Consider the following 16,620-nt stretch of genomic DNA (forward strand, 5'->3'; position numbering starts at 1 on the left):
AACTGTAAAAACTCAAATATCACAAAAACCAATTATTACCTTTCAGAATATTATTTTAGCACCTCAAATAAGATGGAAGGGGGAAAAATAAATGGTGCAAGGTTTGTGGCCTTTCATTTCATTCCAATAATTTCTTGGATGGATCCTGATAAAACTGGAAACAGCTGTCATAAGTCCGCTTGCTCTTCTACAAATTAACGATGTGATGCACATGCTGCGATGGAAACCATTTTGCCGTGAATGTGTGAGTTGTTTTTGTTTTGCCCGGCGCCACGGACTTCATCATCAAAGAGATAAGTTAAACGACGTGCCGGTAAACCAGGGAAAGTGGACGTCCCTATTGATGGTAAATTAACCATGGCGGTAATTGTTCAATCACTCAAACCAAAGGGCGCTTTGAAGGCGTGATGTGGGTAAGGCCGTCTTATAGCACAGACTGCTGCTGGTGTTCAGTCACACAGGAGGACATGAGCACGAAGCCGCAGCCTGGTTAAGGATCCTCAGTGAGGGTGTGACATGCCCACACTGGTGGCTCAGTAAGATCTGTCATTCAGCATAACAGGCATTCAGTGAGATACCCAGGCTGGCTGAAAGCAGGTCCTCTCAGACTACATCAATCAGATTTTTTTTCTTTTCTAATATAACACGACTAAAGGTAAACCGTGTTTATTTTATCTATTTGGTCAACAAAAGAAATAAATTGTCTAGGTTGTGCAAACGGTCATGTAAAGAATTCAATCCAAGACGTTGTGAATACATTATATATGTGCCTTTGTCTCTTCGTGATGCCTCTAAATCCCCATTAATGAATATGTATTAACACATCTCATTCCCGTAATGAACTTGTTCATATGTAAACCCACACATGTCCTACCCATCATGCCTCATTCTGATCTCCCTCCGCTGCCTCCGTCCGATGCGTTAATTGCACCTGTATGGTGTCCTATAACTAGCCGAAAGCTCTGTTTATGGTTATCTATCAACTTACAACACAAGTCTTAGCAGCCTGGGCTCTTGGTCAGGCGCCAGCCTCTTATTGGCTGGGCAGCAGTGAGGCGGAACAGAGATGAATGACAGCTAACGAGGAAGTAGTAGGAGGGACGGTGGGGGGGACGGGGGGGTATTGCTGAATAGTCTGACGGACCACTGACAAGTTAACAACCGTTGCCTTTATTCATCATACCAGGCTGGATGCCCTGAAATGCAGCTGCAAAGAGTTAACCGCCCATTTGTCCATGCTAGACATTTAGCTTTGTGGTAATAAAATATTGAGTAAAAGTATTTTTCTTTATACTAATTAATCATTTTTATACTATTCCACTAATTTTCAGAAGGAAATATGTTTACTACTTTTTACTCTTTAGTTTGTAGTTCCTTTTCAGAATGAACATTCTACAAAGAAAAAGCAAATGTTGATCTTCTATAACATACATTAAGGATTAAACAAAAGGTTCCCAACCGCTTTGGCTTGTTAAAAACTTTCTCATAGGAGCCCCATGTCATGTTTCAGATATCTACCCGTTTCTTTTACCTCATATTTCCACTTCTCATATTGGTTTATTTAGATAGTTTGATAGTTTCAGAACTTGAGCTTTTCAAAACTAATCTAATATTTCACAAAAAAAGCAAAAAATAGTAAAAAGGTGTAAAATATGACCATCTTTCCTTACACACTGATCATCTCATCTCATGACCCCCTTAGTTCAGCTTGTGATTGTCTGTAGAGGAACTAACCCCCTCGGTTGGGAACCACTGGGCCAAACTACCAAACTGTATATAAAGTAGGAGTTCAAATGAGCTCCTTTACCTGCTAAAAAGGTCAAATTCTTCTGAAACATTTTTGCATCAGAAAGGACCTGTTGTGCTTTGTATTTCCCCACTTTTACATAAAATGTGAAATGCTCGACTGAATGGGGTATCTTTAAATAGCTGTGTCAGTAGTACAATAACTTGCGTAAAGGATCTGAATACTTCTTCCAGCGCTGACCACGGGAATGTTAGATTGTGAAACACGGCTGTCAGCGGGTCTTCCTGCCCATGTGAAAGTGGACAGTGAATGAGCAGCGGGCAGGAATGCGACCAGCGGAGGCTTTCTGGTGTCTCTCTCAGCTACAGGAGGGGCCCCCGATGTGCCGCTACCTGCCCATGCACATCTGTCTGCTCTCCGTCTTCCTCTCAATGGCACCCTCGCCTTAGATCATCTCCTCTTCCTCCACGCTTGAGTTGCACTTGGCTTGCGTGGAAAAAATGTGGACCGTCTCTCGCCTCTCTTCTCTCTGGCACTTTGATGTCTCAAGTGTGATTGCTCTTGGATTGTGGCCGCTTTCCCTTGAAGGTTTTGACATGAAAAGCAGGCTGGGCTCTCAGGTTTATCCCATGGCCAGTGATCCAGGACTAAAACAATCAGCCTGCTCACTGTGGGATACTATTACCAGGGAGAGTGAGGCACCAAGCATAGGGGCTTCCTCAGCCATGAAATACACTTTTCTTCCAAGTTAAAAACACATTTTAGGTGTGTTGATTGAATTATACCAATCCACACTGCCATTAATAGATTTTAGTTTGAAGTTGTTGCAGGCGGTTGACACTAAAGAACATATGCAAGCAGTCAGAGAACACACTCTCAGTGTGTGTTTGCACAGAAGTGGACGACTGAAATGATTCAACATTTGTAATGAATTAAAAAGAAATGAGACCAGTAATTGCAGTTAAGATTGACCCGATCTGATAAGTCTGATAATGTGACATGTCATTAACAGCAGAGGCATAAGTGACAACCCTTAAGCTTCACTTACACTTTCATTAAATATTGATCTTATCTGTGCTCATTGCTGTTCCAGCCTGCAAATTACACCAGATAGATATATTCCCATGACAGTGGAGCTGACGATAATCATCCATCTTCGCGTGACATTTGGCAGAACTCTTGCTTTATGAGCTAAAGTGCCATTGTAGTGGATGAGAAAGAAGAATAATAATGTGCAGTGTTCACGATCTCCATTATGTTAGATTGTATCTCATCACAGTGAGCACAGAGTGGGATGGTTAATCCACTTTAGCCATGTCTTTAAAGAAAAGAAGGGAGTAAATAGCCCTCCTCATTTCATTCACATTTCAACTCATTTAAAGTGCTTTTCGGCAACAAAATTCCAGAAGATGGATGGATCGCACTTGTGTTTGTTGGTTATTGGACCGTGATTGGCTAGTTGAGATGTCACGTATCCTAACTTCAGATTTCAGCACAAAGAAACTTCAGCAGATGCATGTTAAAACAGCCTTCTATTGTCAAAATGCACATGCATCATTCCGCACAGCGAAGGCCAAACATCCGAATGATGCAACAATAAGCAAAACACACTCTTTATTGGACAGGGACTTAAAAGTATTTCAACATTTCAGAATCACTGCGATATCTGAGATCCAAAAACACACATTTGAGGGGGATTTCAGATGTCCCTTCCCCTCTACTTTGTAATGAATGAATGCAAGCTCAAACAAGTCCGTTTCAAACTAAAGCCATCTGAAGGGCATCCCATTGGTGGCTCGCTAAACCCACAGATAACGCACATTCTGTCCCTGCAGTTGAAGCTCTGCTAATGATACGATGATTGCCATTTTAGCTGTGGATCTCCAGTCTTGCCTTGTCATCCAGGGAGCTAGAGATACCTGAGAGACCAATAAGGCCTGGCATTAGCCATTACTATTGTTGTCTTAATGCCTCCTTCAATTATCCACAAGCAGCTCTTTTGAGTAACATCTGTCAGAACCTCCCCCACCGGTTTTCCCCCAATTTTGTCCCTGATTATCTGGATCAATGGGCATTAAAGGGCCCAGGCACAGACAAACACAGTAGTTTGGGGGGGGGGGGTTGGGAGAAGGGGGTCTACTTTCAGACAGAGCAGAAATCCCTGTAACTACCTGTGTGCCAGGGACAAACGGAGATGGCTATTCAGTCGTCAGTCCCACCACACACGGTGTTTATTTAGCCACAGCTCAAACAAGACACTTTTAATCTGTGTTGCTTTTCCCCGCAGAACTCACAAACCCAAGAAATGATTTCTTTTAATCTCCGTCTGTCTGTTCCCTGCGTCACACACACACACGCACACACACACACACACACACACACACACACGCGTTCACACAAACTGACTGAAGTGCTAAAAGCTTTTTGTAATCGGCTGGTTGTGTTGCCCACCACTGATGATGGTCCTCCCTATATACACCTATATTAAAGAAATGCAGAGCCTGGATTATTTACATTATTAATTCAATGCACCTTCTCAGTGATGTGTATTTTGAGGTCATTATTAAGACGGGATATGGCTAACTTATAAGTTGCTAAAAATGTTTTGTTAGTCAACTGGAGCCTTCAAGCGTCCCATGATGTTTCTCTTTTTAAAAAAAAAAAAAAAAAAAATCAATCATCAAATTATGGTTGAAATTTTAAATGTTTAAAATTCTTTTGACGTAAAAACATGTAAATTTAACCACATATCCAAATCCAAGTTGGTCAAACCCTAATCCTGACCTCTTTACTGCCTCAATAAGGCGTTAATGTAGTGTTTGAACAGGTGCAGATGAAAGGGCCACAGGTGAGGGAGTTGCAGTCCGCACTGCTTGCAGAGGAATGACCGTCCCGTGACTCACCTCGGCTCTGACCAGCTGCCTGCTGCAGAGGTGCCGGGCTGATCAAAGCCGCCTCAGCCTGCCAGTTTAGCGGTGACAACGCTGACGGCTGAATGTTTCCACCGCCGTCTGAGCTGATGAGCAGTTAGCGAGATGTGTTGTTGGGTGATATGTATCTTCGGATTAATTGACACACCTGTGTTTAACGCACGTAGACGGTGCTGGGCGATCATCTCATCAGAGATCCATCAACACTAAGCTACAGCTGCCTTGCTCATAGAAAAAAAAAAAAAAAAGAAGAGTGTTAATAAGCTTCCTGTCTTGGCTGATAATGTGTTGATGTGTACGCTTTGATCTGACATGGAAAAATCCTGTAAGTGTACGGTAACACTTAGACTACAGTAGTGTCTATATGCTACAGCGATGGTAAGAATATCAACTATTACTGCAGTATATCAGTTCACAAACACATATATATATATATATATATATAAAAAAAACAATACTAAGTACAAACATCCGTCAGTAAATGTTTTTATACACTGAGGCTCCATCTGGCAACCTTGTGCTACTTAGTATGTTAGAAAGTTTCAGAATTCGGTATTCCAGTTTGATACCAAAATATGCCACAAAACACATGTTCAATAAGTTTGAGTTGACTGTTTACATTTAACTTTATCTGTGCTGAAGTATACACTTGAGTAGACCAACATTAGTGGCTCTCATGTCTGAGTCTGAGTGTAAAAAATCAATTTCTCTGTAAATCGAAGGTCTGAAAAACCGAGAACAAAATTCCTGACTATATCAGACAATGTGGATAAATAATACAAATGATAATAGTTACTTAATTTTCTTAATCAAAGGTATAACTGCTACTATTATTGTTATTATTTATTTGTTTCTTTGAGATGTTGCCGGTGGCTACCTTTTCCATAAATCCATACAATAAGCACAATGTGTTGTTAAAGTTCCAAATTTAAAGACATAAATGCATAATCGTAAGTTCTATCAGGATTAAAAGTATGTCATGCAAAATGCACATTTGTATTACTGTAGTAGTAAAGCACAATCATTTAGTTGTTATTGTTGCAGGTGTCACATTTTCACTCCACCTGGCTTACCTCGTTTATTATTTCATCAGGGGATTTCTGCTCATGTAAAGAAGGGATTTGCATGTTGACGCTCCTACTACTCGTTAAGTTGACAGACGTGATCATTTTTACACAGCCTGTCCCATGACAATGTCCCATGAAATATAAATGGTTATATTTTCTACATAACCATTTATGTGGAAAATAGACATCACAGCTTCAGAAAAAACAAGAAAATGAAATCAGCAATAGAGTAAACACAAAGTTACTAGGAGGGATTAAACACATTCAGTAAATGAGCTTTCAGGTTTGTCTCATTGTCTGGAGGAATGTGTTTATCCTGGAACCTGCTGTTCAGGTCTGCTGCTTTTGTGCTCGTTTTCATCCCACAGGACTGAACAACTTGTGTTTTCATTACGTATCTTTTGCAGTAATTTCTTGTCATTATACTTGGCAACTGTTAAACCGATCAGATAAGAGTTGTGCAAATCTTTAGGGCGAACATGTCTCAATGAGCATTACTCATCTTCACAGCTGAGTTTCCACCCACTGAGCTCCTGTCCGTCTCACTGATTAAAAATTTCAGAAGCCAAAGATGTTGCAACTTGTCCCAGGTATAGGCAGAGAGAGGGAAACATGCAGGGGACACATACCCTATCACTAAAACGTAAGAAACGGTTTGTGGTTGAAAAAGTACTGACGAATACAGCCAACACTGATGGAATAATACTGATAATCCACTGAGAGATGAATCACAGGTTGGATGTTCACCGCCGTCCTATAAACCAAGCCCTGCTGTCTGTTTGGAGGTCATGTGACGGGGAGAGGCGGGGGGGGGGAGGATTTGGAGGAAAAGCAGAGAAAGCTAAGGTGAGACCACCTCCACTACTCAAGCGTTACCTTTACTCTTAAGGCAACACCTAATCCCTCCGCTGAGCCACATGCAGCACGTTTAACCACCAACTGGACAGATACATCTAGTGGACAATAGTAACTGTTTTCTATTCTTTTTTTTTTTATGGACATTGGGATGCATTTCACCATTACATCTGCATCCCTGTAGGAGTCAACCTGGCCCTTTTCAGTGGACTGACGCTTAATATTGGGCTTTTAACAGCATGGACATGTTTGGCCCGGGACAACTGGTATCTACTCTGCTGCCTGCAGTTTTCCATTCACCTGCAGCTCACTTTTTCCCTGCATTCCCAACCAGACTGGGCTCTCAACCTCAGATTCTGATCCCGGGGCCCTTTATCAGCTATGAAACCTTGAGGAATTATCTGCAGCCAGAGCCATGCAAGGAAGCGTTTCTCCTGGCCACACAGGCAGTCGGGTTGGGGCCACTCACAGAGGCCATAGGTGAGTTCAAACTACATCTGCTGTGGCAGAAAAGACCAATGATACAGGACCGCAGAGCCAAACTGGCACAGTTTGGCTCTGCGGCCTGTTTTTAAGACAGTCAGTGAGTACCATCTGATCGCAGTGTAAATGTTTACAAAAGATTGGCTAACAGCTCGTAACTAACAATCAATTATCAAGCAGTGTTAAAGTGGGCCTAATGATTGCTCTGCTAATTATCCAATCTAGAGCCATTAGTTCCTTGTCACCCGTTGGCGATTGTGTAATTGGTGCTTGCGCTGTGCTTTCCAGATGAACAGAGGCCAGTGAAGCAGCGTCGTGCACGGGCCAACTACAGCAGCTGGCAGCTGGAGGAGCTGGAAAAGGCCTTCGAGACCACCCACTACCCAGACATCTTCATGAGGGAAGCCCTGGCCCTCAGACTGGACCTCATCGAGGCCAGAGTACAGGTAATTGGCTCACTGAACTCCTTCTGGAAATGTTCATTTCCTACTGAACATTTATTCAATTTATGAAATTTAATATAGTGTGTAAATGAAGCTCTTCAGCCCTACTGACTTTTTTGCAGGTCCATCAGTGCCGAGTTGTGTCAAGTGACAAACATTATTTCATTAAATCCACACACATTTCTAATTATATTCAAGATGTCAAAGTATTAAACAATACCAAGGGTTTCACACAGACTTCTAGGGAGATGTCTCATTTTACAGTACATGGTACAGCAAAGAAAAGGTGTCTGGAAAATGATTATTTCTGTCAGTATAAATGCAATATTGCCTTAACGGATAGGTTACATTTTTGTCTGTCCGAAAACAATACTTGCATCCCTTTCTGAATATTAAAACAGTCATTGGTTTTTGTACTTGTTCCGCTTGTCCATACTGTTCGCAAAGAGATTCCTTCTTAACACGGCTGCACTGTTAGAAATGGGGCTCAACATTTCTACCACTTGATCGGTGCAAAAGCGCATTCAAAATGTCAGTTGAAACTTCAGGCTTCAGCAGTCTGCGTATGTTTAATGAAGGCGATATCTTCCAAAGTTTGTCTTTTAAATATATTGGAATTGCGTTTTTTTTTCAACGGCCGTTATGGATGAAAGAAATTATTACAGCATAACTCCTTCAATATACATGTAGTCATGTCAGTTGATTTCAAATGTGAACACATCCTAAATTAAGTGCTGAATACCGTCAACCAGTGTGGAAAAGGTGATTGAACTTTGACCTTACATTAGAGCCAAATATCTTTTTTGTAATTTTGAAACTGCAACAAACCTTTACAAGTTGTTACTCTGTTACAAGTGTATTTATCTATTTATACGTCCCATTCATTTATATTTAGTGTTCCCTTATTTCTTTCCAGGTTTGGTTTCAAAACCGCCGTGCCAAGATGAGGCGGCAGCTGAAACTCCAGGGCCAGCTTGGAGGGCCTTATGTAAAAAGAGACAATGATGAAGCGCCCGAGAAAGCGAGCAGGAGTTTAAAACGGCAGACAGAACGTTCTAACGGCGAGCGCTGGGAGCGACGACAGGAAGGAGAAAACTATCCGTGGACAAAAACTGTGAGTGCTGCGCTGAGCGTGCGTATGCAGCCTGTGACCCAGAGGTCGGGGAAGTGGGAGAGGCCGGAGGGGCTGAGCTCAGACGAGCTCCGCTCCTGCAGCATTGCAAAGCTGAGGGCCAAAGCCAGAGAGCACGAGGCCGAGATCCACAGCACTGTAAACATGTCAGGAGGCGAAACGCAGTCACGAACACAGGAAGATGATGCCATGCACAACGATTGATTGTTTTCCTTCTTCCTGTTTGTACAGATAATAATAGAGACAGCGTAGACACTATTAATATGCCGTAACATACTTTTTAAACCGATTTGGGATGAGGAGCTTCATTATTTAGCTCAGTATAAAACGTAAAAGTAATATTTTACATGCTTTCCTTTCAAATTATAAACAAATATTTATCTTGCCGCACTATTTTCAATCTCGTCTTCATGGTACATTCCAACTTTAATTAGAACTTTTGAAGTTCTTTTGAAGTTAGGGTGGTAAACACATCAATGTTTTATCTTTTGGATACAAATGTAAAACTGTACATACTCTTTATTTTTCATTCCTTTAAGAAGTGATTGATTATCTCACATGGATTTGCCGTTTATGTCTCTGTATTTTCAACGGAGTTTTCAACTGAATGTGACTGAGGTCAACTCCGAATGAATGTATGAAGGTCAGTCTTGAACAGATATCAGTGATAAATGACAAATGATGCTTTTGGGGGCAGAGCTGAAATCGGACTAATGACAGGCTCATCCCTGACCTCTCAAGTTACCTTCACAGACATACAGGACGTCGGCATGCAGCCACACGTCCTCACAGGAAAGAATGGGAATAGCTGAAAAATGAAATCATGACGAGTGAGTGGGTATATATGACACATGTATGACACATTTGCATCAAAAACATAGTACACTCATTTTTTTTTTATGTTTTTGTTGGTAGTGACACAGATTCCATGAAGAGATGTACATCGAAAAAGATTTTAGGGCTTGTTGTAAGTGCTGAGATAAACAATCAATGTGCAAAATGATTACAATATCAGGATGAAAAATGTATTCATAGCAGCTGTGGTAAATAAATGACGAAGTAAAACAATGTGACATTAATCCTTGATCTGGTTTTGGCCCATAAAACAATGTTTTGCTTAATTCAAATTCAATCCAAATTTTTAAATTGCAGACTTTATTATTATGTGATAATTATTGGTGATTGTCACATGTTAAACTTTTTAAACAAAGACAGCAGTGAGTTTGGAAGCATTTCATAATCCCATGAGTTAGGTCTTCATCTACTTCACACAATATTTTACATCATACTTCACTGACTCAAAACTAAATACAGCATGATTTGTGCGCTGGCATAAAATCGAGTTGAAGTTCAACATAAAGTTTGCTACATGAAAACAATGCAAGCTCTCTCCGTTTTGCATGCATTGTTGTTTTGATCATGTGAGACAATCCTCTAACAGTGCAGTGTAACGCTGCCCCCTTCTGGGTATGACGATGTCCTCAGACAGGATACATGTGATTGATAGTTCAGACAGTAAGTGCTCTTAAAATCCAGCTAATTCATACACTTCTTTTTGCTGTGGCCACAAATCTCCTATTTGTTGTGTGGACCATAGTGAAACTTTAAATGGTGGATTGCTCTGCTTAATTCTTTGGAGATCCTGTTGTGTCAAATAAATAATGTATGTCTTGCAGTGAATGAGGCTAGTGTTGGTCGCCCACATTTCAAAGACTCGAGTTAAAGGTATTTGGGTCAAATTTTAAACTGCTTTTCAATATGGGTCAGAGAAGCACAATGAAATAATAGTTATTATGTTTCCTGATCAAGCGGAATTACTCTTTAAACCCTCCTTTTTCTAACAAACTTTAAGAGTTAAAGTCTTATACATTTGCAGAAAAATCAAGTTACAAGTTTTCCCTAAAATTTTGCGGGACACGGTAATATGGGCTAATTAGGGCACAATCCTTGCATGACAATAGTTGGCCTCAATTAGGCCCCAATTGGGCTCCACACAAAGATGACTGGGGGAAAAAATGTATGTCACAGTTCTGTTGTTGTTCTCATACTGCACACTCACCATGATGTGCTGGCTGAGATAGCAAGCCTGCAGTTTAATTACTTCAGAAATCCTACAGCATCGTCCTCTTTTACTGGGACCCCAAAAAGAGGAATTTAAGGAAGCTTTCAATTAAAAATAAATATTTATACTAAGATGAGACTCCGATATACCTTTTACATTTTAAATATTAAGCAGAACTACATCCTTTGTCATAAAATAATATGGACCACTAATCAAAATGTTGGTGATAAGCCTCCAAAAAAAGTTTTACGTCAAAATAGTGTTTTCAGTGAAATACTGATGTAACGTATAACAGGTAACACACATCATAGTATAATATATTCATTCTGTTATTATATATATATATGTGTATATATATATATATTATATATATATATATATATATTATATATATATGGCTGTATATGGATATATATATATATATATATATATAAATATATATATATAGCCATATGTAAAAGTCATGAAAAAAGTCATTGTATAGTATGTCAAAATAAGTCACAAAAAAATAATAATATAGTACATGCTATACTATGACTTTTTTCATGACTTTTTTTTTTTACATGCTCTACTGTGACTTTTTTCACGATCTTTTTCGTCACACTATACTATGACTTTTCTCATGACCTTTTTCAACATGCTATACTATGACTTTTTTCGTCATACTATATTTTTATTTTTTTGTGACTTTTTTCAACATGCTATACTATGACTTTTTTCGACATGCTATACTATGACTTTTTTCGACATGCTATACTATGACTTTTTTCGACATGCTATACTATGACTTTTTTCATGACTTTTTTCGTCATACTATATTATTACTTTTTTGTGACTTTTTTCATGATTTTTTTTGACATGCTATACTATGACTTTTTTTGTCATACTATATTTTTATTTTTTGTGACTTTTTTCGACATGCTATACTATGACTTTTTTTGACATGCTCTACTATGACTTTTTTTGACATGCTATACTATGACTTTTTTCGACATGCTATACTATGACTTTTTTTGACATACTATACTATGACTTTTTTTGACATACTATACTATGACTTTTTTCATGACTTTTCGTCATACTATATTATTACTTTTTTGTGACTTTTTTCAACACGCTATACTATGACTTTTTTCATGATTTTTTTCGACATGCTATACTATGACTTTTTTCACAACCTTTTTCGTCACACTATATTATTACTTTTTTGTGACTTTTTTCGACATGCTCTACTATGACTTTTTTCATGACTTTTTTCGACATGTTATGCTATGACTTTTTTTGATATACTTATACTATGACTTTTTTCAACATGCTATACTATGACTTTTTTTGACATGCTCTACTATGATTTTTTTCATGACTTTTTTTGACATGTTATACTACGACTTTTTTCATGACTTTTTTTTGACATACTATACTATGACTTTTTTCAACATGCTATACTATGACTTTTTTCATGACCTTTTTCGTCATACTCTACTGTGACTTTTTTTGACATGCTAAACTATGACTTTTTTCTTGACCTTTTTTGACATGCTATACTATGACTTTTTTCATCATACTATATTATTACTTTTTTGTGACTTTTTCGACATACATATACTATGACTTTTTTCATGACTTTTTTCGACATGCTATACTATGACTTTTTTCATGACTTTTTTCGACATGCTATACTATGACATACTTTTTTCGACATGCTATACTATGACTTTTTTCGTCATGCTATACTATGACTTTTTTCATGACTTTTTTCGTCATGCTATACTATGATTTTTTTCACGACCTTTTTCGTCATACTATATTATTACTTTTTTCATGACTTTTTTCGACATGTTATACTATGACTTTTTTCATGACTTTTTTAGTCATGCTATACTATGACTTTTTTTGTCATACTATATTATTACTTTTTTGTGACTTTTTCGACATGCATATACTATGACTTTTTTCATGACTTTTTTCGACATGCTATACTATGACATACTTTTTTCGACATGCTATACTATGACTTTTTTCATGACTTTTTTCGTCATGCTATACTATGACTTTTTTCATGACTTTTTTCGTCATGCTATACTATGACTTTTTTCATGACTTTTTTCGTCATGCTATACTATGACTTTTTTCATGACTTTTTTTGATATACTATACTATGACTTTTTTCAACATGCTATACTATGACTTTTTTTGACATGCTCTACTATGATTTCATGACTTTTTTCGACATGCTATACTATGACTTTTTTCATGACTTTTTTCGACATGCTATACTATGACTTTTTTCATGACTTTTTTCGACATGCTATACTATGACTTTTTTCATGACCTTTTTCGACATGCTATACTATAACTTTTTTCATGACCTTTTTCGTCACACTATATTATTACTTTTTTGTGACTTTTTTTGTCATGCTCTACTATGACTTATTTCGTCATACTATATTATGACTTTTTTCATGACTTTTTTCGACATGTTATACTATGACTTTTTTCATGACTTTTTTTTGACATACTATACTATGACTTTTTTCATGACTTTTTTTGATATACTATACTATGACTTTTTTCAACATGCTATACTATGACTTTTTTCGACATACTATACTATGACTTTTTTCAACATGCTATACCTTTTTCAAAATGCTATATTATTACTTTTTTGTGACTTTTTTCGACACGCTATACTATGACTTTTTTCATGACTTTTTTTTTGACATACTATACTATGACTTTTTTCAACATGCTCTACTATGACTTTTTTCATTAACTTTTTCATCATACCATATTATTACTTTTTTGTGACTTTTTTCGACACGCTATACTATGACTTTTTTCAACATGCTATACTATGACTTTTTTCGACATGCTCTCCTATGACTTTTTTCATGACCTTTTTCGACATACTCTACTATGAGTTTTTTCAGGACTTTTTCCGACATACTATACTATGACTTTTTTCATGACTTATTTCGTCATACTATATTATTACTTTTTTGTGACTTTTTTTCGACACGCTATACTATGACTTTTTTCATGACTTTTTTTGACATACTATACTATGACTTTTTTTGACATACTATACTATGACTTTTTTGTGACTTTTTTCGTCATGCTCTACTATGACTTATTTCATCATACCATATTATGACTTTTTCATGATTTTTTTCGACATACTCCCCATGGTGTCCAGGGTTAAGGAAATACATAAGCCGGTTTAATCAGGCATAAATGGCCATTTATCATTGACAAGCCACAGAGAATAACCACCAAAATAAACAAACAAACCAACATCACAAAAAACAACTAATTCTGGCACATTAAGACAATGGCTATGAATAGCACTGAACCAACAAATATACAAGACAGTTGCCCCTCCTTTATAACATACTTTCAAAGGTTTTTCATCTGGCAGAAAAAAACAAGCAAACAGATCACTATTACCTGTTTAAATTAATGGAGCAACAACAACTTTCGGTAAAAGAACACAAAAACTACAAACAATGAAAACAAACTAGACCCTGCCCAGTCCCAAAACCACATCACTAGTGCCTCTTATAGTGAACAGGCTGTAAATCATTACAAATATACACAAGGCTCAACTATACATATTTACAATCACTCTAAAGAAGCACAGTGGCGAGCTACTCGGGGGTAATCACAGCCATCTTGACTGTGAGTGTCGAACATCTCTTCCAACCTTCTAGCTCAGAAGAGACAGCTGTGGGATTATTGGACTGGACTGGTGATGTCAGGATTGAGAAGAGTACCAAGGCACAATTGGAGCACAATCGGAGTCTTGAACGCCAGACCAATCAGGAAATGAGAACCCCATCATGATGGACGAATCCTATGGCGTGCGACTGCAGCTTCTGTTAAAAATGAGAGCAGAAAGAACAGAACACCCCCAGCTAACGGCAGGGTCCGAAACCACATACTAACCTTTCTATGACATTCTATACCATGATTTTCTTAACATTTTATGACACAATATGCCATTTGTAATGTTATATGTTCTGTCGAAAACTGCTCTGTGTCGTGTTTTGCAGGTAACCTGGAACTGCACCCTCCATCCCCTGATTTCCTGGCACCTGTTGGCTGGCTTTTTAAAACACTGCAAAACCACGATATTTTCTCTCTTAACAACTGCAGCAACTTTAAGCAGTATTGTTATCAGCCACCACTGTCTGTTCCTTATGTTTTGGTTTACTTTACATGCAATAAACTTTGTTTTGCAAATCATAATTGTTTGTCCTATATTGTGCATAATATATATATATATATATATATTGTGCATAATATATATATATATATATTATGCAATATATATATTTTTATGACGTTTATGGCGTCATATGAAAACTAAATGACTGTTTATGTGTTACTATGATATGAAATTTTAAAGACTTGACATTCTACACTGACTTTTTTCAACATACTACACTATGCCTTTTACGTCATATTTTTTTTAAATTAAAGACTATTATTTTTTTACTTTTGGACTTTTTTGGACCTACTATATTATGACTTTTTTCGACATGCTATACTATTACTTTTTTCAACATGCTCTACTATGACTTTTTTCGTCATACTATATTATGACTTTTTTCATGACTTTTTCCGACATGCTATACTATGACCTATTTCGACATGCTATACTATGACTTTTATGTGACTTTTTTTGTCATGCTATACTATGACTTACTTCGACATGCTCTATTATGACTTTTTTCATGACTTATTTCGACATGCTATACTATGACCTTTTTCGACATGCTATAGTATGGTATGTCAAAAAAAAGTCATGAAAAAGGTCATAGTATAGCGTGTCGAAAAGTCACAAAAAAGTAATAGTATAGTATGTTGAAATAGGTCATAGTATAGCATGTTGGAAAAAGTCATAGTAGAGCATGTTAAAAAAAGTCATAATATAGTATGTAAAAAAAAGTCATGAAAAAAGTCATAGTATAGCGTGTCGAAAAGTAATAGTATAGTATGACAAAATAAGTCATGAAAAAAGTCATCGTATAGTATGTCGAAATAAGTCATAGTATAGTATGACGAAAAAAGTCATGAAAAAAGTCATAGTAGAGCATTTCAAAAAAAGTTATAGTATAGCATGTTGAAAAAGGTCATAGTATAGCATGTCGAAAAAAGTCATAATATAGTATGACGAAATAAGTCATAGTAGAGCATGTCGAAAAAAGTGACAAAAAAGTTATAATATAGTGTGACGAAAAAGGTCATGAAAAAAGTCATAGTAGAGCATGTCGAAAAAAGTCATAGTATAGCATGTCGAAAAAAATCATAATATAGTATGACGAAATAAGTCGTAGTAGAGCATGTCGAAAAAAGTGACAAAAAAGTTATAATATAGTGTGACGAAAAAGGTCATGAAAAAAGTCATAATAGAGCATGTCGAAAAAAGTCATAGTATAGCATGTCAAAAAAAGTCATGAAAAAAGTCATAATATAGTATGACGAAATAAGTCATAGTAGAACATGTCGAAAAAAGTCATGAAAAAAATCATAGTAGAGCATGTCAAAAACAGTCATAGTAGAGCATGTCGAAAACAGTCATAGTAGAGCATGTCGAAAACAGTCATAGTATATATAGCCTGTCGAAAACAGTCATAGTATAGCCTGTCGAAAACAGTCAAAGAACAGTTATAGTATAGCATGTCGAAAAAAGTAAAAAAACAGTCATAGTATAGCGTGTCAAAAAAAATGTTATACTAGAGCTGGGGACTGAACCTACGACCCTCTGACTGAAAGGCAGCCCTGCTCTCCACTTAGCCACGGACACCATTTGAGAACCACTGGCATAGTATATCTATAAAAAGTCATAGTATAGCATGTAGAAAACAGTCATAGTATAGTATGTCAAAAAAATGAAAA

At 37.2% G+C, this 16,620-nt stretch overlaps 1 protein-coding gene across 1 annotated transcript; it reads left to right on the plus strand.

The window, feature by feature from the left end:
• Window positions 1-6,614: 6,614 nt before the first annotated feature.
• Window positions 6,615-9,708, plus strand: si:dkey-43p13.5 (visual system homeobox 2). The gene is made up of 3 exons (XM_068704453.1): window positions 6,615-7,079; window positions 7,371-7,528; window positions 8,442-9,708. Exons 1-3 carry the CDS (start codon window positions 6,839-6,841, stop codon window positions 8,859-8,861), a joined length of 819 nt encoding a protein of 272 aa, XP_068560554.1. The 5' UTR covers window positions 6,615-6,838; the 3' UTR covers window positions 8,862-9,708.
• Window positions 9,709-16,620: the final 6,912 nt, after the last annotated feature.

Source organism: Cebidichthys violaceus, unplaced genomic scaffold (assembly GCF_023349555.1).
Source record: "Cebidichthys violaceus isolate CVI_PGR_0920_01 unplaced genomic scaffold, fCebVio1.0.p SCAF_92, whole genome shotgun sequence".
NCBI lineage: Eukaryota > Metazoa > Chordata > Actinopteri > Perciformes > Stichaeidae > Cebidichthys > Cebidichthys violaceus.